The sequence below is a fragment of the Prionailurus bengalensis genome, chromosome F2, assembly GCF_016509475.1.
Source record: "Prionailurus bengalensis isolate Pbe53 chromosome F2, Fcat_Pben_1.1_paternal_pri, whole genome shotgun sequence".
NCBI lineage: Eukaryota > Metazoa > Chordata > Mammalia > Carnivora > Felidae > Prionailurus > Prionailurus bengalensis.
The window spans coordinates 18,736,971-18,761,667 of NC_057353.1; the positions used below are offsets into that span (position 1 = coordinate 18,736,971).

The 24,697-nt window shown below is 39.0% G+C and overlaps 1 protein-coding gene across 1 annotated transcript in view; it reads left to right on the forward strand.

The window, feature by feature from the left end:
* Positions 1-737: 737 nt before the first annotated feature.
* The window catches only part of CF2H8orf34 (chromosome F2 C8orf34 homolog), a 413,397-nt gene continuing 389,437 nt past the window's right edge, over positions 738-24,697 (forward strand). The window contains 3 exon segments of the mRNA XM_043601164.1: positions 738-1,058; positions 1,060-1,176; positions 1,178-1,252. Of these exon segments, the coding sequence (XP_043457099.1) occupies positions 924-1,058; positions 1,060-1,176; positions 1,178-1,252 (327 nt within the window). The 5' untranslated portion in view covers positions 738-923.

Consider the following 24,697-nt stretch of genomic DNA (forward strand, 5'->3'; position numbering starts at 1 on the left):
TTTTCAGGAGAACTGTCTGTAGATCTTCAACTTGGGAAATCCCTGGATAGTAAGAAAAGTATTGTCTAAATCTGAGGATCTCATGAAGGGTCTAGAGGAAGCATCTTTAGGTGGAATAGAGTAGTATCTGGCGTGTAGCTACAGACATATTAAGAACATGTAGATTGTAATTCACATAATTATACGTGAATCAGGAATTCCGATTTGCAAAGGAGGGCTGGCTTGCTTTTATCTCTTATTCCTACCAAAAGCTAAAGGGTGGCTCCCAACCTTTGGGTGTCTGCACTTAGGGAGTTTTCATCTGGGTTCCCAGCCTATAGATGGGCGCCAAGCCAGACATTCTAAAGGAAGACAACTTCATTTTAGCGGCAAACCCTCAGTCCCACGCATCTTCCCATGACTCTGCCTTTCTCCGATTCTGAGCTAGTGTAGGCAGAGCACGAGGTGCCGAGGACAGGCTCCGAAGGGGCGGTGGGGACCATCCTTTTCGAACAGCGTTTGTAGCTGCCAAGAGTAGCCAACAAGCACCAGATTTATGTGCACTTTGAAAGAAGCACCTTCACCATTGGCTTTTTGAGCGGCGCTGTCGCTAGGGAGCGGCGGGCAGGGCGAGCACAGCCTGGGGAGAAGCCCGGGCTGTTTGTTCCTGCAACGGGGAAAGGGGACGCACACAGTCGGGCGCGCGGACACACACGCACGCACACGCACGCTTGCCGCGAGTTCGAGCCCCGCAGCCCCCCACCGCCCGAGGGCGCCCCCGGCGCCGCGCCAGGCGGAGAAGCATCCGCCTCCTGGCTCCTGCTGCTGCTGCTGCTGCTGCCGCCCAGAGGAGAGAGGAACCTGGAACCTCTGCCTCGAATTTCCCCCGGCGCCGCGCGCTGCGGAGAGCGGCGGGGGTGGGCGCCAGGAGGAGAACGCGATGAATGAGTTCTCCCCTCGCCTCGGAGTTGACTGAGTTGGCGGCGCCGCGCCCGGGCTTCCGGCTCTCGGCGCCCCACGCGCTCGCGGCTCCCGGGGCTGCAGCCCACGCCCGCGGCCGGGGCTGTGCCCGCCACGCCGGGGGAGCCGAGGCTCTGGAGCTCCTGTCCCGGCTCCAGTCCGGGGGAAAAAGGAAGGTTGTCCCCTGGCCCAGGCGCACGGCCGCGCGCTCTCCCGCACTCTCCGCGGCCCCTTCTGTCTCTCCATGGCGTCTCATCAACAATCCCGGATCCAGGCTTACCTGGAGAAGAACAAGATCGGTCCCCTGTTTGAGGTAAGGCGCTGTGGAGGAGGGCGGTCCCGTTTGTATCTGGGGGAAGGGGTTCAGAACACCCGGAGGGAAGGAGGGACCGCGAACAAATGCGCGGGAGGGGTGGCCGTGCGGCCCCAGTTCGCTGGCATTCGCTCTGCCCGGGCCAGGGGGTCCGGGAACGCGGCCGGGCGGGCACCTTGCCGGTTACCTGGGCTCGGACAGGTGAGCTGGAGAGGGCCCAGCGTCAGTCTGGCAGGGGAAGTTTGAGCGGTCTGACTGTCCTGCATCTCTCAGCCTTATGCACAGGACCCGGACAGGCTGAGACCCACAGATGCACACACTTAGACTGTCTTACACGCTCACACTTTCTTCCTGGAATTTACACCGTATTGCATGTTGGATTTTTTTTTTTTTTTTTAATGTTGGCAGTAGTAGAACCCAGAAAGGTGGAAGAGGCGCTTAGCAATGGGGGAGACTGTGGTTAACTGGGAGAAAACTGAACTGGTAAGGAGTAGGCTTCGGCAGATGAAGGCGCCTTGAGTGAAATTGTCAAACTGAGACGCTGACATTGATCTCTGGATGAAGGGAGAGTCCTGTGCATTGCAGACCCTACATGTGTTAGGGTGAGAAAGGGGCGGAGAAAGATTCAGGAAAAGCATACACGTATTTATGAGAGGAGACGTGTAGCTCTGAGCTGCTTTCTCTCGCCATCAAAGAACCGATGACAGAAATACAGGAGGAGAAAGGAAGAGCGGGAGGACAAGAGAAAAAGAACCAGAGACTGAACCGGGCACTGGCAAAGCGTCCCGGCGGTAGCCAGCGCGCTGGGCAGATGCTAGTTCCCGCGGGGAGGAATGCCCAGGGTCCGTTCCCAGCCCGGTCCCACCATCCAGCTGGGCACGGGTGGGAGACGATCGGACGGACGTGGGAGGCTCGAGATCCTCCCTCCCCCACCAAAAGCAGCTGTGGTCACTATTGGCGGTTTACGTGTCCGCGGCGTGGGAGTAAGGCTGTAACGCGGCAGGGGGAAAAGATAGAGAATGGGGTTGTTCCCTAGTACTGAGGAGAAGAGAATAACTGCAGAGAGGGGTGGGGGGAGCGAAATAATGCCCTAGCACAAAAAGGGAGAGGTGGACAGGGATGTGATCAGATAGGTCTTTTCTCTGGGGAGGATGGGTTTCAGATAACCAAGATTTGCAAGATCTCAAGTTTTTCTGCCCAACTTTAAGTTAACGTTGTAGTGTCTTGGGAGCTATGGCTACTGTTTCAACTGAAACTCGTTGTATAGAGTCATGAAGTCCTATAATGCATGTCTTGATTCTTGTTTCTGCCCAAGTGTTAGCAGAGGAAGTCCATGTAGAATTGCTGGTGCAACTAGGTTGTTTTATTTTATTCTAATGATTAGAGACCATGCCTAGTTCGATATCTGTCTGTCTAAAAAGCGGAAGCATAATAACACTTTGTGACAGTGTATTAATTGTGTTAAAAGAAACATGAAATACTTTCACAGTGTTTCTACGCCCCTAGAATATAAAGTATAATTTACCAGGGAGATTAAGTGAGTTGTTTGTTTTAATAGATTTGTTAATGTATTTTAAAATTGCTGAGACTCTCTCCAAATGATAATGATAGAGTTTGGAATATATGTAAACTTTCTACATAATTAGGAAATAAATCCAACTTGATTTTTATCAAGTGCTTATTAAAAAAAAACTAGCCCTCTAGATGGTTCTGCATTAATGAATTTTAAGTGAAGACGAAATTGTCTCATAAAATCTTAAGACTTCCTCACCAAAAAAAAAAAAAAGACAAAATTATATGCTATGTATTTTATTGATTTTTTTGGGTGACATATTACCTATATCCCTATTAGCTTGGATTGCAGTGGTGAGTAATTTTTAAGGGTTGATATGTACTTTAAACAATTGAAGGGAGAAAACAGCTAAGTTTCTGCTTCTAAAAGCAGGTTTGTATGCAACAATTTTGATCATAACAGAGCTTAGTTTTGAATAGAATTATATATACTTCACAAAATTAGAAAATCTCACTAGCCTGTAGCGTCTGTCTCATGCTAGAGAGAATATAAAATGTGTAGTGTTCATCTGGCATTCTCAAAGCCCCCAGGGCTTTGGTCAATGCTTCTCATGAGAACTGCTTCAGGAGATCAAGGAGGAGCCCAGGAACCTGGACTTAGTAAGAAGTGGCACAAATGATTGTTACATATTGAATTTCTGGACCACATTGTAAGAAACGGTGTCATAAGTTAAACTCTTGTGACTCTTAAGTTTTAATATCTGTGCTATGTTGTGATTTTTTTGTGCCCTGGAGTTGGTGGACATAGGCTTATTTTAGTTTTGAAAATATACAAGACCTGAAAATGTGTTCCCTTTACAGATTTTCTAAGTTAGGAATGTTTTAAGAAAACTTACTGGAGTAAAGCACTTTAAAGAGAGCACGGGAATATTGTTTAAAAAAAAAAGCAAAGATAACATATACTGGTTGAGAATATTTGTATCTTGTTATTTTTTTAACTATACAGCTTAATTACCTAATTTACTTAGTTTATTTCTTAACTTAGTTTATTTGCTTATTTCTAAATTTTATCATTTGAGAAGTTTATAAAGCTATATACAATATGATATTGTGAAACTATGTTAGATGAAAATTAATCTTGTTTCCACGTGATTGAAGGGTATAAATTTATATTGTCTTTAAATATGATTTAACATGCTTAGAGGCATTACAAAACCATGTCTAGAAATCATTGCATTAGAGCTGGGTAATGATATTTTAATTAAATAATATAAAGAGGTAAAGTGAATATGGTAATAATGACATATCCCACAAACTCTTGAAATTTTTAATACTTTTAGTATTCTCATTGGTTTATTCAGGATAGGCTAGTATCCTGATAGCCTAGGCATCAATCTATGAGGAATGCTTGACATCGCTTCAATAAATTAGAACTAGAATCCTATTAATAAAGATTTCCACATGTAACTCCTTACTTAACTGGCAAGATATGAAATGGTTTGGCTTTCCCCAAAGTATGGTATTTTGTAGCACACATAGGCAAGATTCATGGCACAAACACAAGACTTACTTCAACCAACTGCTTAATAGTTGAAGAGCTTGACAGTTAAAACTTTTGAAATTGAATAATCAACTGGCATATATCTGCTTTTTGGGATCAAGTGATCTACTTTGTCTATGTTGTAAGTAGTTAAACTTCATTCCCAAGAAATTGTGTATGTGGAACATCACAGTAAATTCTTTATTTTCAACAGAGAGAAGTTTATACTTTTCAGTTTCTCCCATTTCCATGAAATTAACAGAATAATTATTTGAATATTATTGGTTGGAAGGGTCCTCAGGGCAGTCATATATCTTGGTTTAGGACTGATTATGCTTACAAGAGAGTGAAATCCTAAACTATTAAAACTCAGGATAATGGGGTCCCTATTAAATCTTCATAGAATATTTAAATCTCTGTGTATTCACTACAAATTCACTACATTTTTTTTCAAATGTGGTCTGACCCACTCCAAGTAGAATGGAACCACTTTATCACCTTCTCTGTTTAGTTCAAAGTACCTCTACTCACATGGGCTAAATTTGTGTTAACTGACTTGACATATATGTTATGAAGTGGACTCATATCAAATGTGTGGTCAACCATCAGCTTGCATCATTCATACAGTTACTACTGCGCAACTTGTTTTTTTCTAATACCCCTGCCCTACATATTCCAGCCATGTCTGCAACCTTGAACTCAAGTTGGCCTGGAGATTCTCAGGCAGTGGCCTGGTAGGATCAGGAGATTTGTTATATATAAGGTAGAGGACTGTTGAGAGAATAAGTAAATATATTGAAAATAATGCAGTCCAGTTTTCTTGCTGATAGAGACAGGATTCACAAATACAAAAAGGAGAAAATGTAGAATGCACCCTGCAGTGTTGGATTGAAATTGGAGGTACTGGTGTATCTCATAACTTCAAGAATAGAAATAGATATAAATGTAATAGAATTAAATATGGGTTTGTATGTAGTAACATATACATAAGTATATATGCCTACATTTATTTCCTTACTCTGTCTACTGTGATGGCCTGAAAAATAGCAACATCTCAGTAGCAATGAGAACACCAAGTGACAGATTTTGAGTTCTAAATACCATTCTCCATCAAGTGGAACCAGATATCCTTGGAGAAATGGTTGATCCTAGGCTTGAGTCTGGGAAAGCACAAGATAAACCTGGACCATCTTATGCCAGGGAATAAGGAAGTAGTCAAAGAATTATAGGAACATGTCAAAAGCTTGAAGAGACTCCTGTTAACTAAGTCTGGGGCAATTTGAGATTCAAAGTATGATAGTAATAGATTATCATACTATAAAATAGGAGTATTGTATTCCACTACAATATATTGGGATACATGAATGTATCTAATTTATGGGGAGAAGATAAAGCTTTACTTTATAGTAGAAAGCCAATTAATAAGAGTAGAAGTGGTGATGGAATTAGAGAATTACTACTTGGCAACCACTGAACAATAATTGAGGCAATAAACATTAATTGTTGCTAAAAACTAATGGGTGAAAGTTGGAGGAGGAATGAGATGTTTACCTAATGTCTAGTATCTTTCCACAAAGTAGTTGTTAATTACAAAGGGAAAAGTAACTTTATAGTGAAGAAACCAGGCAGACTGAACTTTACTCAAGTGATGGGACAAATCAATATTGTGTGCTCCTGATAGTATGCAGCTAAAACAACTTTAATTTTTTAATATTTATGCCAATTACACATGACCTGAGCTGAATAATGAGAAAATATCTGATAATTTTGATAGGGAAATTCTGATTTTCTGATGTGTTCAATAATGTATAAAGTCATGACAGTCAAGGAAAGTCTCAAACTGATGGGACAATACAACTAAGAGCAAAATATGGTCCTAGAACTGATATGTTCACTAGGAAGGACATTATTAGGAAAGTTTTGGAAAACTTGAATGGGGTCTCTAGGTAAAGTATATATGGAGTTATTTCTGCTCTTCATATACTTTTTCTGTAAGTTTAAAGTTCTTTTAAAATTAAAAAATATTAAAAATAAAAAAGACCATCTAGGAAATAAGTATTTACAAGTAGTTCACCCATTGGATATTTTTTTAAACATTAAATTATGTGAACTTAGTTAAGAATTGTATCTGTGACTTACAGATACAATTGAAATCAGTAAGTATTAAGCTATAGTTTTGAGTAAAGCTATACTTACAGTCATGGTCAACTAAGCATATGCATTTTCCTCTTCTCCCTCCAAACTTTTATTGAAATATCAACAAAAATGTTAAAAAATAAATACATAAGAGTGCTGGAACACAAGGAAAGGTGCTGAGGCAGAGAGACTGTTTCTCCCATATGAACAGAATTTCTTTATTATGAATGGTGGTATATCCTTTGCACCTATCTATGGTCAAGTGACATAGAGTCAATTATAAGTAGTGGAAATGTTATTTGGAATTCCCTGGAAGGTGCCTTAAAATAGTTGGATTCAGTTTGGACGTGTTCCTCATATGCCTTCCTTCCTTATTGTTGTCTAGAATGCCTCTTTGTTCATTCTTCCTTTGTACCCTTCTTTATTCTCTCCACTTCCCCAGGCAACTACTTGTTTCCTTTCTGTTACCGTAGAATAGTTTTCCTTTTCTAGGGTTTTGTATAAATGGAATCCTATGCTATGCATGATTTTTTTCTGTATATCTTCTTTCACTCAATATAACTATTTTACAATTCATCCATCTTGTGTCATGTATCAGTAATTTATTTCTTTTAGTTTCTGAATAGTATTCTATACGGATGTACGCATTTGTTTCTCTTGGGTAAATACCTGGAATAAATTGGCTGGATCATATGGTAGGTGTATGTTTAACTTTTTAAGACATTAGCCACTAGTTTTGAAAAGTGTATGTACAATTTTACATTCCAACCAACATTGTATGAGGATTCCAATTGTTCCACGTTCTCGCCAAAACTTGGTGTTGTCTGTCTTTGTAATAATAGCCATTCTAATAGGTTTGTGTGATATCTCATTTAGTTTTAATTTATATTTACATTATGGCCCCACTCTTACCCCTATATTCTGAGACCAGTGTCAGTGGAGATCATGTGGGAAGCATGGCTTCTCTCACCCCTGGCAGTAATGAGGCATTTCTTTCCCTCCCCACCTGGGTCATGTCAGGGGAGGCCTAGAAAAAGAGTCAGGACTTTCAACATTGCTGAGTGGTAATGAGGCCATTCCTGCCATGAAATCCATGCCAAGATACATTATAGTTAAACTTCTGGGGAAAAAAAAGTCAAGATATATCTTGAAAGGAGCAAGAGAAATGAAATACCATACCTATACAGGGAAAACAATTTGAATAGCAGCAGATTCTCATCAAACCTATGAATGTCAGAAAGAAGTGGCACAATATTTTTCAAATGCTGAAAGAAAGAATCTAGAGTTTTATAGTCAGAGAAAATATCCTTTAGAAATGAAGGGGAAACCAAGAGAATTTGTTACCAATGGGTCTACTCTAAAAGTTTGGCTAAAGGAAGTTCTCTAAACAGAGAGGAATTGATAAAAGAAAAAAAAACTTTAGAACATTAGGAAAGAAGAAAGAACATGGAAAGAGAAAAAAATATGACTAAATATAATACATTTTCCTTCTCCTTTTGAGTTTCCTAAATTATGTTTGATGGTTGAAGCAAAAATTATGGCAGTGTCAGATGTGGTTCTAAATGTATGTAGAGAAAATATTTGAGAGTTGTATTATAAGCAGGAAAGAGTAAAGGGGAGAAAAGGAGGTAAGGTTTCTATAGTTCACTTAAACTGGTAAAACAACAACACCTATTGATAAGTTGTGCATTTTTAATGTCATACCTAGAGCAACCACTAAAAAAGCTATACAAAAAGATGCCCTCAAAAAACTCTGGTAGTTTAAAATGGAGTTCTCGGAGCACCAGGCTGGCTTAGTCAGTTGAGTGTCTATCTGACTCTTGATTTTGGCTCAGGTCATAATCTCACAGTTCATGAGTTTGAGTCCCACATCGGCCTCCACACCCTCTCAAAATAAATAAATAAACTTAAAAAATAAATAAAATGGAGTTCTAAAAAATGTTCATATAACTCACAGGAGTAGGAAAAAGAAAAACAAAGCAAAGAACAAATAGAAAACAAAAAAAATAACATGGCAAACTTTAGTCATAATATGTCAATAATTAAATTAAATGCAAATGGTCTAAATATACCAGTTAAAAGACAGAGATTGTCAGAGTAGATAAAAAAAATATGACCCAACCAGTAGGCAGTATCTAAGAAACTCACTTCAAATACAAAGAAACAAGCAGGCTAGAAGTAAAGAATAGAAAAAAAAATGATTCAAACATCCAAAAAAAGGAGGAGTGGATCTTTTAATGTCAGATAAAGTAGACTTCAGAGGATAGAAAATTACTAGAGACAGGAACTGCCATTATGCAGTAATATAAGGGTAAACCTACCGAGAAAAATAGCAGTCAACAGCAGAGCTGCAAAGTGTTTGAAGTGGAAACTGACAGACTTAAGCAGAGAAGTAGAGAAATCTACAACTATAGTTAGGAAATTCAAAACCCTTCTCTTGACAATTGGAAGGAAAACTATACAGAAAATCAGGAATGCTATAGAGGAACAAATGCACATCAAAGGATATAGTCGACATTTGTAGACCACTCAATGCAACAACTGCAGAATACATATTTTTTTTCAAGTGACACAGAATGTATACAAAGGCAGACCATTCCCTGAGCCACAGAACAAACCTCAGCTGAAATCATACAACAGGTTTTCTCCATTACAATGGAATAAAACTAGAAACCGGTAACAGAAAGAAAACAGGAAAATTTCTAAAACGCTGTGAAAATATACAGAATACTTCTAAATAATCTACTGGTCAAAGAAGAAATCTCAGGGAAATAAAAATCCATCAAACAATGGAAAGGAAGATATATCACAATTTGTGGAACACAGCTCAAGCAGTGCTGAGAGAGAATTTTATAGGGTAACATGCATACATTAAAAAAGTGGACTGATGTGATTGGTTAGAATAGGGCCCATGCTTTTTATGTCATTCCTCTGTGCCCTTCCAGTCATAGAGGACAATCTGTCCAGCTAGAGAGAGGGCTCTTCTACAGTGAAGGGTGTGTGAGTATCAGTAATCCGCTGACAATGGGTGTTTGTCATGTTTTGTATCCAAAGTAGATCTTCAGTTCTTTAAAAAAAATTTTTTTTTCAACGTTTATGTATTTTTGGGACAGAGAGAGACAGAGCATGAACCGGGGAGGGGCAGAGAGAGAGGGAGACACAGAATCTGAAACAGGCTCCAGGCTCCGAGCCATCAGCCCAGAGCCTGACGCGGGGCTCGAACTCACGAACTGCGAGATCATGACCTGGCTGAAGTCGGACGCTTAACCGACTGCGCCACCCAGGCGCCCCAGTAGATCTTCCGTTCTTAAAGGTGGGAAACAAATATCTTGCCTCATTCTTTATTGTACATTCACTATAGTGTCTAGTGGAGCACAGACAATAAAGGAGTTGATATCTGTTGAATTAAACAATACACAAACAAGACTTGTGTATTTTTTTCCTCCTATGGAAAAAAATACATTTAAGTCACAACCAGCTAGCAAATAGCGTCTTAATATTTATTCCTTTAAGACCTAGAGCAAAATATTCCCCATCACATTAATTAGCCTTTATGTACAGTGAATAACTTTTAATTATGTACTTAACTATCTAATTCACTTTCAGCTATATTTTTTCCTTTTTAATATCTGCTTTCACGAGAGGGCCTGATAAATTAATCCACACCACTGTATAAGGCTTAATGTATAACCCGCCCCCCAGCACATTTGCATTTCAAGGGAGAAAGTTGCATGACACAGTTATATGGGATGAAGCAGGTGATCTTGGGAAATAATACGAGCTTAGCAACCATTTATTCTCTGCTTGACCCTGGGCACTTGATGATCTCTGTGAACATTAATGTCCTTATCTGCAAGACAATACCTAAGAGGGATTTTATGAGGACGATATGAGATGAAACGAAGTCTAAAGAACCCAATCCAGTGCCTGGCACTTGGTGGACACCCAGTATTTTGACTGCCATCTCATTAGATGCTACTACTTCTCTTTTCAATTAATAGTAATAACTCAGTGACAGACCCTGTGGAGAGATGCTTTTGAAGGATGGCCTTCTAGTATCCTGAAATTAGAACTAATTCAAAGTGTGGAAAAAACAACAAAGTAAACATCTGCTTTTTAAGGTTGTAGCTCTGATATCTCTGAAAAAGCACTGTGGCACAGTTAGAAAGGAGAGTAGGCCAGTGTGTGTGTGTGTGTGTGTGTGTGTGTGTGTGTGTGTGTGTGTGTTCTTTGTTTAGCGGTGGGAGAAAGGGAGGTCTTGCTTGTTGCTGTATCACAAAAGTATACTTTGGCTAAATTTGGAGACATTATACATAATTAGAAAACAATCCAGAATATATCTTATTGTCTCAGAGAGGCAACCTGGATCACTCCCGACTAAAATAGCACACACAGATCCAATGTCCCTGTCACTCTCTGTAGCATGATTTTTTTTATATCCCTTATTGTATTTTTTTTAATCTACATATTTGTCTTTTATTTTTTTTAATGAAATTTATTGACAAATTGGTTTCCATACAACACCCAGTGCTCATCCCAAAAGGTGCCCTCCTCAATACCCATCACCCACCCTCTCCTCCCTCCCACCCCCCATCAACCCTCAGTTTGTTCTCAGTTTTTAACAGTCTCTTATGCTTTGGCTCTCTCCCATTCTAACCTCTTTATTTTTTTTCCTTCCCCTCCCCCATGGGTTCCTGTTAAGTTTCTCAGGATCCACATAAGAGTGAAACCATATGGTATCTGTCTTTCTCTGTATGGCTTATTTCACTTAGCATCACACTCTCCAGTTCCATCCACGTTGCTACAAAAGGCCATATTTCATTTTTTCTCATTGCCACGTAATATTCCATTGTGTATATAAACCACAATTTCTTTATCCATTCATCAGTTGATGGACATTTAGGCTCTTTCCATAATTTGGCTATTGTTGAGAGTGCTGCTATGAACATTGGGGTACAAGTGGCCCTATGCATCAGTGCTCCTGTATCCCTTGGATAAATTCCTAGCAGTGCTATTGCTGGGTCATAGGGTAGGTCTATTTTTAATTTTCTGAGGAACCTCCACACTGCTTTCCAGAGCGGCTGCACCAATTTGCATTCCCACCAACAGTGCAAGAGGGTTCCCGTTTCTCCACATCCTCTCCAGCATCTATAGTCTCCTGATTTGTTCATTTTGGCCACTCTGACTGGCGTGAGGTGATACCTGAGTGTGGTTTTGATTTGTATTTCCCTGATAAGGAGCGATGCTGAACATCTTTTCATGTGCCTGTTGGCCATCCGGATGTCTTCTTTAGAGAAGTGTCTATTCATGTTTTCTGCCCATTTCTTCACTGGGTTATTTGTTTTTCGGGTGTGGAGTTTGGTGAGCTCTTTATAGATTTTGGATACTAGCCCTTTGTCCGATATGTCATTTGCGAATATCTTTTCCCATTCCGTTGGTTGCCTTTTAGTTTTGTTGGTTGTTTCCTTTGCTGTGCAGAAGCTTTTGATCTTCATAAGGTCCCAGTAATTCACTTTTGCTTTTAATTCCCTTGCCTTTGGGGACGTGTCGAGTAAGAGATTGCTACGGCTGAGGTCAGAGAGGTCTTTTCCTGCTTTCTCCTCTAAGGTTTTGATGGTTTCCTGTCTCACATTTAGGTCCTTTATCCATTTTGAGTTTATTTTTGTGAATGGTGTGAGAAAGTGGTCTAGTTTCAGCCTTCTGCATGTTGCTGTCCAGTTCTCCCAGCACCATTTGTTAAAGAGGCTGTCTTTTTTCCATTGGATGTTCTTTCCTGCTTTGTCAAAGATGAGTTGGCCATACGTTTGTGGGTCTAGTTCTGGGGTTTCTATTCTATTCCATTGGTCTATGTGTCTGTTTTGGTGCCAATACCATGCTGTCTTGATGATGACAGCTTTGTAGTAGAGGCTAAAGTCTGGGATTGTGATGCCTCCTGCTTTGGTCTTCTTCTTCAAAATTCCTTTGGCTATTCGGGGCCTTTTGTGGTTCCATATGAATTTTAGGATTGCTTGTTCTAGTTTCGAGAAGAATGCTGGTGCAATTTTGATTGGGATTGCATTGAATGTGTAGATAGCTTTGGGTAGTATTGACATTTTGACAATATTTATTTTTCCAATCCATGAGCAGGGAATGTCTTTCCATTTCTTTAAATCTTCTTCAATTTCCTTCATAAGCTTTCTATAGTTTTCAGCATACAGATCCTTTACATCTTTGGTTAGATTTATTCCTAGGTATTTTATGCTTCTTGGTGCAATTGTGAATGGGATCAGTTTCTTTATTTGTCTTTCTGTTGCTTCATTGTTAGTGTATAAGAATGCAACTGATTTCTGTACATTGATTTTGTATCCTGCAACTTTGCTGAATTCATCTATCAGTTCTAGCAGACTTTTGGTGGAGTCTATCGGATTTTCCATGTATAATATCATGTCATCTGCAAAAAGTGAAAGCTTGACTTCATCTTTGCCAATTTTGATGCCTTTGATTTCCTTTTGTTGTCTGATTGCTGATGCTAGAACTTCCAGCACTATGTTAAACAGCAGCGGTGAGAGTGGGCATCCTTGTCGTGTTCCTGATCTCAGGGAAAAAGCTCTCAGTTTTTCCCCGTTGAGGATGATGTTAGCTGTGGGCTTTTCATAAATGGCTTTTATGATCTTTAAGTATGTTCCTTCTATCCCAACTTTCTCAAGGGTTTTTATTAAGAAAGGGTGCTGGATTTTGTCGAAGGCCTTTTCTGCATCGATTGACAGGATCATATGGTTCTTCTCTTTTTTTTTTGTTAATGTGATGTATCACGTTGATTGATTTGTGAATGTTGAACCAGCCCTGCATCCCAGGAATGAATCCCACTTGATCATGGTGAATAATTCTTTTTATATGCCGTTGAATTCGATTTGCTAGTATCTTATTGAGAATTTTTGCATCCATATTCATCAGGGATATTGGCCTGTAGTTCTCTTTTTTGACTGGGTCTCTGTCTGGTTTAGGAATCAAAGTAATACTGGCTTCATAGAATGAGTCTGGAAGTTTTCCTTCCCTTTCTATTTCTTGGAATAGCTTGAGAAGGATAGGTATTATCTCTGCTTTAAACGTCTGGTAGAACTCCCCTGGGAAGCCATCTGGTCCTGGACTCTTATTTGTTGGGAGATTTTTGATAACCGATTCAATTTCTTCGCTGGTTATGGGTCTGTTCAAGCTTTCTATTTCCTCCTGATTGAGTTTTGGAAGAGTGTGGGTGTTCAGGAATTTGTCCATTTCTTCCAGGTTGTCCAATTTGTTGGCATATAATTTTTCATAGTATTCCCTGATAATTGTTTGTATCTCTGAGGGATTGGTTGTAATAATTCCATTTTCATTCATGATTTTATCTATTTGGGTCATCTCCCTTTTCTTTTTGAGAAGCCTGGCTAGAGGTTTGTCAATTTTGTTTATTTTTTCAAAAAACCAACTCTTGGTTTCGTTGATCTGCTCTACAGTTTTTTTAGATTCTATATTATTTATTTCTGCTCTGATCTTTATTATTTCTCTTCTTCTGCTGGGCTTAGGCTGCCTTTGCTGTTCTGCTTCTAGTTCCTTTAGGTGTGGTGTTAGATTTTGTATTTGGGATTTTTCTTGTTTCTTGAGATAGGCCTGGATTGCAATGTATTTTCCTCTCAGGACTGCCTTTGCTGCGTCCCAAAGCGTTTGGATTGTTGTATTTTCATTTTCGTTTGTTTCCATATATTTTTTAATTTCCTCTCTAATTGCCTGGTTGACCCACTCATTCGTTAGTAGGGTGTTCTTTAACCTCCATGCTTTTGGAGGTTTTCCAGACTTTTTTCTGTGGTTGATTTCAAGCTTCATAGCATTGTGGTCTGAAAGTATGCATGGTATAATTTCAATTCTGGTAAACTTATGAAGGGCTGTTTTGTGACCCAGTATATGATCTATCTTGGAGAATGTTCCATGTGCACTCGAGAAGAAAGTATATTCTGTTGCTTTGGGATGCAGAGTTCTAAATATATCTGTCAAGTCCATCTGATCCAATGTCAAATTCAGGGCCCTTGTTTCTTTATTGACCGTGTGTCTAGATGATCTATCCATTTCTGTAAGTGGGGTGTTAAAGTCCCCTGCAATTACCACATTCTTATCAATAAGGTTGCTTATGTTTATGAGTAATTGTTTTATATATTTGGGGGCTCCGGTATTCGGCGCATAGACATTTATAATTGTTAGCTCTTCCTGATGGATAGACCCTGTAACTATTATATAATGTCCTTCTTCATCTCTTGTTACAGCCTTTAATTTAAAGTCTAGTTTGTCTGATATAAGTATGGCTACTCCAGCTTTCTTTTGGCTTCCAGTAGCATGATAAATAGTTCTCCATCCCCTCACTCTCAATCTAAAGGTGTCCTCAGGTCTAAAATGAGTCTCTTGTAGACAGCAAATCAATGGGTCTTGTTTTTTTATCCATTCTGATACCCTATGTCTTTTGGTTGGCGCATTTAATCCATTTACATTCAGTGTTATTATAGAAAGATACGGGTTTAGAGTCATTGTGATGTCTGTACGTTTTATGCTTGTAGTGATGTCTCTGGGACTTTGTCTCACAGGGTCCCCCTTAGGATCTCTTGTAGGGCTGGTTTAGTGGTGACAAATTCCTTCAGTTTTTGTTTGTTTGGGAAGACCTTTATCTCTCCTTCTATTCTAAATGACAGACTTGCTGGATAAAGGATTCTTGGCTGCATATTTTTTCTGTCTAGCACCCTGAAAATCTCGTGCCAATTCTTTCTGGCCTGCCAAGTTTCAAAAAGAGATCAGTCACGAGTCTTATAGGTCTCCCTTTATATGTGAGGGCACGTTTACCCCTTGCTGCTTTCAGAATTTTCTCTTCATCCTTGTATTTTGCCAGTTTCACTATGATATGTCGTGCAGAAGATCGATTCAAGTTACGTCTGAAGGGAGTTCTCTGTGCCTCTTGGATTTCAATGCCTTTTTCCTTCCCCAGTTCAGGGAAGTTCTCAGCTATAATTTCTTCAAGTACCCCTTCAGCCCCTTTCCCTCTCTCTTCCTCCTCTGGGATACCAATTATGCGTATATTATTTCTTTTTAGTGTATCACTTAGTTCTCTAATTTTCCCCTCATACTCCTGGATTTTTTTATCTCTCTTTTTCTCAGCTTCCTCTTTTTCCATACCTTTATCTTCTAGTTCACCTATTCTCTCCTCTGCCTCTTCAAGCCGAGCTGTGGTGGTTTCCATTTTGTTATGCATTTCGTTTAAAGCGTTTTTCAGCTCCCCATGACTGTTCCTTAGTCCCTTGATCTCTGTAGCAAGAGATTCTCTGCTGTCCTGTATACTGTTTTCAAGCCCAGCTATTAATTTTATGACTATTATTCTAAATTCACTTTCTGTTATGTTATTTAAGTCCTTTTTGATGAGCTCATTAGCTGTTGTTATTTCCTGGAGATTCTTCTGAGGGGAATTCTTCCGCTTGGTCATTTTGGATAGTCCCTGGCGTGGTGAGGACCTGCAGGGCACTTCCCCTGTGCTGTGGTGTATACCTGGAGTTGGTGGGCGGGGCCGCAGTCAGACCTGATGTCTGCCCCCAGCCCACCGCTGGGGCCACAGTCAGACTGGTGTGTGCCTTCTCTTCCCCTCTCCTAGGGGCGGGATTCACTGTGGGGTGGTGTGGCTCGTCTGGGCTACTTGCACCCTGCCAGGCTTGTGATGCTGGGGATCTGGCGTATTAGCTGGGGTGGGTAGGCAAGGTGCACGGGGGCAGGAGGGGCAGGCTTAGATCGCTTCTCCTTAGGTGATCCACTTCAGGAGGGGCCCTGTGGCAGCGGGAGGGAGTCAGATCCGCTGGCGGAGGTTTGGCTCCGCCGAAGCGCAGAGTTGGGTGTTTGCGCGGAGCGAGCAAGTTCCCTGGCAGGAACTGGTTCTCTTTGGGATTTCGGCTGGGGGATGGTCGGGGGAGATGGCGCTGGCGAGCGCCTTTGTTCCCCACCAAACTGAGCTCTGTTGTCAGGGGGCTCAGCAGCTCTCCCTCCCTTTGTCCTCCAGCCTTCCCGCTTTCCGAGCAGAGCTGTTAACTTATGACCTCCCAGGCGCTAAGTCGCGCTTGTTGTGGGAACACAGTCCGTCAGGCCCCTCTGCTTTTGCAAGCCCGACTCGGGGGCTCTGCTTGGCCGGGAGCCGCCCCTCGCCCCGGCTCCCTCCCGCCAGTCCGTGGAGCGCGCACCGCCTCGCCGCCCTTCCTACCCTCTTCCGTGGGCCTCTCCTCTGCGTTTGGCTCCGGCGACCTCGTTCTGCTAATCCTCTGGTGGTTTTCTGGGTTATTTAGGCAGGTGTAGATGGAATCTAAGTGATCAGCAGGACGTGCGGTGAGCCCATCGTCCTCCTAAGCCGCCATCTTGCCGCCTCTCTCCCTTATTGTATTTGATACTGTTTTGTTGGACTTATTCCTTTGATTTCAGTTTATATTCTGTTTATTCCACTAGAGTATAAATTTCTTATAGGAAGATATTTTGGCAGTCTTTTTAACTGTATCTTCCTGCCTAGAAAATGTCTGGTATGTAAATGGTGTTCTACTAAATAGTTGTCAAGTACATTTCTGAATGAAAAAAATCAGGATCAGCCTATCAAATTTGAAAAGTGTGGTTTGGGTATGAATAATCATTTGCCACTAGGAGTCTGGGGATATCTCAGCAGTTTATGAGAGATTTCACTTTCTTTAAAATTCATTATGACTTTGTTATCTTTTCAACAGCTATTAAGTTCTTTGGCACATGATGTTTGGAATGTCATTTACATTCATTTGGTACATATTTATTGGGTGCTGTATTATGTATTAAGAAATATAAATTGAAATAAAATATTTCCTGTCCTCAAAAACTCCTGCATATTTAGAAAAGACTGATAATACTTGGGGCACTCTCAAATATTATATTCTGGTAAATTTTACAGAAGCCTACCTTGGTTTTGTGTTTATATGTTTGGTACGCTTTCATACATAGCAATACATTCCATTAATAGACTAATAGAAGTAAGAAATTAATATTTGAAGTTCAGATTTAGAGTTTGGTTTCCAATAAATTTGCCATAGAATCAAGTATGTAAATTGAATAAGGTAAAGGGTAGATTTGTTAGTTTCTGTTGTTTTTGCTCCTGGGAGTTCTTAGCACCAGTAAGACATCTAAACATGAATTATTAAAAATACCTAAATGATCTGATTGTTGAGTAATGTTCTACATGAAACACACTGACAGTTTTCAGTTGTAAGTTGTTCCTTTAACATAAAAGTGAGAACTTTCTTTTTGAAGTATAGCCTGGAGTGTAAAGGGGTATATAACTCCTGCTCTTTCTTCGCTTTTTGAACATATTGATCTGAAATCAAAAAGTGACAAGCTATATTGAATTGAGAATACACTTGATTTGTCTGCACATTGAAATAACATATCTATTTGTGTGAAGTGAACTATATTGTATTAAGATTTATTGGAGCTGTATATTTCTGAGATATTATTTTTATTTTAATGCTATTTTACTCCTAGGATTCTCTCCAGAGGATCTGGTATTGTTTTGTTGATTTCATTTTTTCTTGTTATGTTTTTTATTTATGATATACAATTATTTTAGCATTATATAAAATGGTGATTAAAACCAGCTACAGTTTATTATGCACAGAATATTATTCTATTCTGACTAAAAATATTTATTGAAATATTTCTTATTATCTTTCCTCTTAGTGATATAACAATGATATGAAAAACACTCTTAAAATATACAGATGACAAATACTCTGCTATGTGGAACCTTAAAGTCTTAGTTTTCCAGAATTTTAAAAATCTAACCCTTTCTTTATATTCAGGTAAGACATTGAGGTCTGTGTACAATTAGCAACGCGTCACTGCCATAGTCTATGGATGGATAGGGAATCCAAGACAGAGGGCATTGTCACTACTTTATCAATAGTTCAATCTTGAGAAATCATAGGAAGAATACATGCAGGTCATGTACATCAAGTTCTTAAGTTATTAACAAGTATATTTTTGGATAAAATTAGTTGAACAGTGACTTGAGTGCCCAGTCAGCTTTAGGGTGACCCACTAAAGAATTACTTTCACTGAGCTGTGCAGTGAGTGATTTAAGAAGCCTTTATTGAGAGTCATTATAAGAATCAGAGCATGAAAATACAGTTTTGTCATCTATTAAAGGATGTTGTGGAGGGGCATATTCATTGCATTAGACAGCATCCTCTTATGAGAACTACTGTTCTCTTTTATAATGTCAAAAATAGGTTATGAACCTCACACCTTCAGAATGGCTAAAATAAAAACACAAGAAACAAGTGTTGTCAAGGATGCCAAGAAAAAGGAACCCTCGTGCACTGTTGGTGGGAATGCAGACTAGCTCAGCCATGTGGGAAACAGTATGGAGGTTCCTCAAAAAATTAAAAATAGAATTACCATATGATCCAATAGTTCCACGACTGGGTATTTACCCAAAGAATATGAAAATACTAATTTGAAAGGATATAGATACCACTATGTTTGTTGCAGAATTCTTTACAGTAGTCAAATTAAGGAATCTTCCCAAGATGAATGGATTAAAAAAAGTGGTATATATGTACATATAATGGAATATTACTTAGCCATAAAAAGAATGAAAGCTCGCCATTCGGAACAACATGGATGAATCTAGAGAGTATTATACTAAGTGAAATAAGCCAGTCAGAGAAAGACAAATACCAGATGATGTCATTCATATGCGGAACTTAGGAAGCAAGGCAAACAAGCAAAAAAGAGACAAACCAAAAGGTAGACTCAACTATTGAGAACAAACAAATGGTTACCAGAGGGGAGATGGGTGAGGGGATATGTGAAATAGGTGAAGAGGGTTAAGAGTACACTTATCATGATAAGCACTGAGTAACATATACAATTGTTGAATCACTATATCATACACCTGAAACTAATGTAACACTGGATGTTAACTATACTGGAATTAAATAAAAGATAAAATAAAAAATAAAGAAAAACAGTCGTATATGAATATTTTGAATTGTGTAATTCATAGCATTCCTTTCCTTTTTTTCTTTGTATAGGCTTCTGGAAAACTCGTGGTAGCCAGAATGTAGGTCATTATCATGAACATTTTTTTTATTGAAATATAATTAACATACAGAGTTATAGTAGTTTCAGGTATGCAATATGATTCAACAATTCTATGCATGTCTCAGTGCTCATGAAGATAAGTGTACTCTTAATATATTTTATCTCTTTCACTCCTCCCCCTATCCACTTCCTCTCTGGCAACTACTAGTTTGTCCTCTGTATTTAAGAATCTGTTTTTTTGTCTCTTTTTACTTTATTTATTTGTTTTGTTTCTAAAATTCCACACATGAGTGAAGTCATATGGTATTTGTCTTTCTCTGACTGAGTTATTTTGGGTAGCCTTACAACCTTTAGATCCATTTACATTGTTGCAAGTGGCAAGATTTCATCCTTTTTTTTAATGGCTGAGCAATGTTCCATTGTATATATACCACATTTTCCTTATCCATTCATCTATGGAGAGATACTTGGGTTGCTTCCATAATCATGGCTATTGTAAATAATGCTGCAGTAAATATTGGGGTGCATATATCTTTTTGGATTAGTGTTTTTGGTTTCTTTGGGTAAATACCCAGTAGTGGAATTACTGGGTCATAGGTAATTCTATTTGTAATTTTTTGAGAAACCTCCATAGTGTTTCCAGTAGCACATGAAGATTCCTTTCTCGTGAGCATTTGTATCTCCCTTCTTTTCCCCACATTGTCTTCACTTGTTTTACTTTATGTTTCCCTCTACTTTTTATTTATGCTATTTGATCATAATCTATACTTCTTTGGAAAATACTTTAACTTCCTTCTGAAATAAGGATGAATATAAATATGTTATATAAATCATAGAATGACCTAATCTTGGTCCAGATAATTTGGGCATATCATAGGATGTATTGAATCATCTGTTTCCTGTTGTTACATGTTATAGCTGGCTTTCTTTCTAGAAATATTTATTTGGCTCATTCTGGATGTTTAGTGAGAATATGTTTGCAGGATTAGCCTCCCAGGGTTAGCCTTTTGAGTAGCAGAGATGAAGCTGCCTTAAAAGACAAGCTTTGAGATTCAGGGCTTTTACACAATGTTTTCTCTGCTTAAAGGTTTTCCTTCACATGCCTCACATGGCCAGCTCCTCCTACTGTTCAGATCTCAGGTTTAAACATACTGTCAGAGAGGCCCTCACAGACCACTCAATCTCAGCAGCTTCCCATCAGCCCCTATCACACCACGTTGTTTTATTTCCACACAGCGCTCATCAGGTGTGGCCTTTTCTCATTTATTTATTTAGAGATTGGTTCACTCTCTTAAATTAAGCTCCACAAGGAAAGTATCTAATTTGCCAACCTTGTTCTCTGCCATGTCTTCATAATGCACAGTAAGCCCATTTCCTGCAATCAGGTATTCATTCTCATTCTTCTTACCAAATATTCCTTACAAAGGTTAAATAAGCTTTGCTCTAGATAGGATATTATATGGAACCATTAAAAATGTAGAAAATATGAATTCAAGATTTTATGTGTATGTAACTATGTAACATATGCAAAAAGATGAGAATGGATAAGAATGGTCTATAACTTTTATATGAAGTGCTCAGTGGAGGGGCTGTTTTTGCTCCCACAACCATTCTGATTTTCCAAGCTCTCTGTATTACTGTGCTATTGTTTTTAGTATTAAGTCATTTGTTTTAGATCATTTCATCTCCTTGAGGCCCCTACTAACTCCCATATGTGTACTATATTTGCATATTAGTACTGGATTTCTTGTAAACTAAAACTCTAATGGGGCCTATTGGCAGAGGTTGAAGGAAAACCCCTCATTCAGGAGACAAATAAAAAATGATGGTTATGACAAGCTAGAAGCAGGTGTCATGCAAATGAGCACCAGGTGATTAGAAATGGTGCCAGGTGGGCAAGTGGAAAGGCATAAGTCAACATTTTGAAATATAACCCGACTATCATGTTTTACCCACCCCTTTATTTTTTTAAACCCTTTTTAAAGAGTTGAAAAACATTGAGAAGTGTGGACACACAACACACATGTGCGTGCGTGTGCATACACACACACACACACACACACACACACACACACACACACTGTTTCTCTACTCATTGTGGCCATGCTTCTTAAACAAGAGTATGTATTCATTATGACAAATGCTAGTAACTGTGGATGATATTCAAGGTTCATGTACATTTTAAAGATAATCAAACTTTAGAGAATGTTCATGCTTGTACTTTGTCACTTTTAGCTCTGTGTTCATCCATCCAGGATGATGAATTCACAGTCCAGGGTCATTAAAGATGCAAGAGTTTTGGAACATTGAATTATGAGATGAATTCCAAACTGGGGTGGCATTCAGGGTCCTCCAAAATCTACTTAACCATACTTCTCATTTTCCCCACACACTGCCTTCAGTGTAAGCAAGGTACTTTGTCCAATTATCCCAGTACATATAATATCAAGTCTTTGCTTGATATTCTTTCTACATGGAATATTTTCTCTGTTTGCTATAATGTCTTAGATGGGGTTCCTTGGGAGACAGACTCTGAGGTGGAGATTTGCATGCAGAGGGCTAACTGTGGCGTGCTTATGGGAGCAGCCCATAGGGATGTGAAGGGAGTGAAGGAAGTGGGTTTGAGTGGAGGAACAAAGTGAACTGTGAAGTAGTTATAATAGAACTCTCAGACGATCACAGGGAGAGCCCTGCAAGTGCAGAGATCCTTAAAGGCTGTTCCTTTGCACTTTAGTGATTAGAAGCAAGCTTCCTCCAAAGAATGTGACCTTGGATGAGGCAGCTGCCTTCCTGGAAGGACGAATCTGGACAAGACCTTAGGTGAGAGCCTCTAACAGCCAACACTCCTGGCAGCTGGCAGAATGAGCTTTTGTTTCTGAAGAAAGGATCTGGGCACATACCCCAGAATCTACATTTTCCTGTTTGAGTATCAACCACTCATTAAGGGATAGTTCATGTTTTGTTTCTTTAATTAAATATTTTTGACTTCTCTAGCTACCCTAGATTTTCTGTTTCTGTGAACTATTGCACTTAGGGGCTGTGCCACTCACTTTTGTGGTTAACCACAACGTTACTTAACTACTTTCTTTGTTATGGTTTGCTTTTCTAACTATACTGTTGGCTTATTTTTTTTTTCTTAATGTTCCTCCTAAGTATTTAATTTGTAGTATATGCATCATAAGAATTTAATTAAATACTTGTTGAATGAGTAAATGCATAATAACAGCATGGCTTGCAGAAACACAAGATAATCTTTGCTTTATCACAAAATAGGCTAAACCTTTCCACTACTTCTAAGCTTCATAAATGAAAAATATGCAGAAGATTAAAAGATGATCCACAAAGTAAAAAGAATTAATATCTCTATAGTCTATTACAGGAGTCAGTGGATCCGCTTTTGTGTGTGTGTGTGTGTGTGTGTGTGTGTGTGTAACATGGACCAATTTGGATTGTCTGTTGTTTGTCAGAAAAGAGTCTTTAAGTTATCCATGTGGTTAAAAATATTGTGATTTGTAGGGTGCCTGGGTGGCTCAGTTGGTTAAGCATTCAACTTCATCTCAGGTCATGACTCATGGTTCATGGGTTTGAGCCCCACATCGGGCTGTGTGCTGACAGTGTGGAGCCTGCTTAGGATTCTCTCTCCCTCTCTCCCTCCCTCCCTCTCTCTCAAAATAAATAAACTTAAAAAATATTGTGATTTGTGGAAAGTAAAAACGTAATTATGTGACTCCATTCAATCTGTGCGAGCCTAAGAAAGATGCAGCTAAAATAAATGGCATCCTTTTTTGTGTGTTTAATTGATTGCCTTCTCTCTCACATGGGGTATACATCTGGGATTCTTAGATGGATGGTTTTTTTCTTGATGGCTTATTTTGACCAAATAATCAAGGTTTTTCATAAAAAGCGTATAGTTTGTAGAAATTAAGTCTGATTTTGAAGTTTTTTTTGTTAATACCAAGATCTTATTAAGTATGCAGCAGAGTTTTCATTTGTGAAAAATTAAGATAGAAAAATTGGTCATTTTAATCTTCTCTGGACCAGTTAAGATGCAATAGAGTCTATACGTATTAGTTTACTTTCTACTGTATTTTAATATACTTAAAATGTGATTTTTGGAGGGTCATCTAGCTCAATGAAGTCCTACTCCCAAAAGGTTTCAAATGCCACCTTACTCTATGAAAATGAGGACGTTTTACCCCAGATTATTCTGAGATTGGACCAGAAAGTAGATTTAATTATGATTAAAGGAAATTTATCATTTTGATTTTAAATGTGTGTTGAGAACCATGCTAAATTATCTTAGTTTATTTTTACCTAGCCCTAAATTATTTTGAATTTTTCCATGTAAAGAGCTATATTGTTTGTGAAAAGCACAGTGTTGTTTCTTTCTTTCCAGCTATTATAGCTTTTATTTCCTTTTTTTAAAAATCATATGATGGTATGATGGCTATTATTAGTGAAAAGTAGTAAAAATGACAGTTTTGTTTCTTTTCAGTGTCAATAGCCTTTATGTCTTTTTTGAGGAGAGGAGGGACTTTACTCCTTTGGCTAAGAATTCTAATACAGTGTTGAAAAGAAATGGTAATACTTTGTACTTTTTTGAGTGGGTTCTGATTTTAAGAGGAATGATCATTGCAACATTAGTAGAGTTTAAATAAATGGATAACTTATAAAGTTAAAAAAATTCCCTTCTCTTAATAGTTTGCTAGAACTTTTAAAATTAAAACCTGAGTTCACTTGGAGTGCCTGGCTGGCTCACTTGGAAGAGCATGTGACTCTTGATTTCAGGGTTGTGAGTTCAAGCCCCACATTGGGCACAGAGAATACTTTAAAAATATTGACTTCGCTTAATATTCAAAGGTCTTATTCATATATTGATATTATCATATGGCTTTTCTCCTTTATTCTGTTAATTGGAAGAAGTACATTATTGGAATTTTAAAATGTTAAACCAGTTTTGAATTTCTGGGAGAAATTGATTCTGATCAGTTGCTGGGTTTGGATTGCTAATATGTTATTTAAGACTTTCCTCTTGAAAAAACCTCTCTGACCTCAGCCGCAGAAATTTCTTACTTGATGCATCTCCAAAGGCAAGGGAATTAAAAGCAAAAATGAACTATTGGGACCTCATGAAGATAAAAAGCTTCTGCACTGCAGAGGAAGCA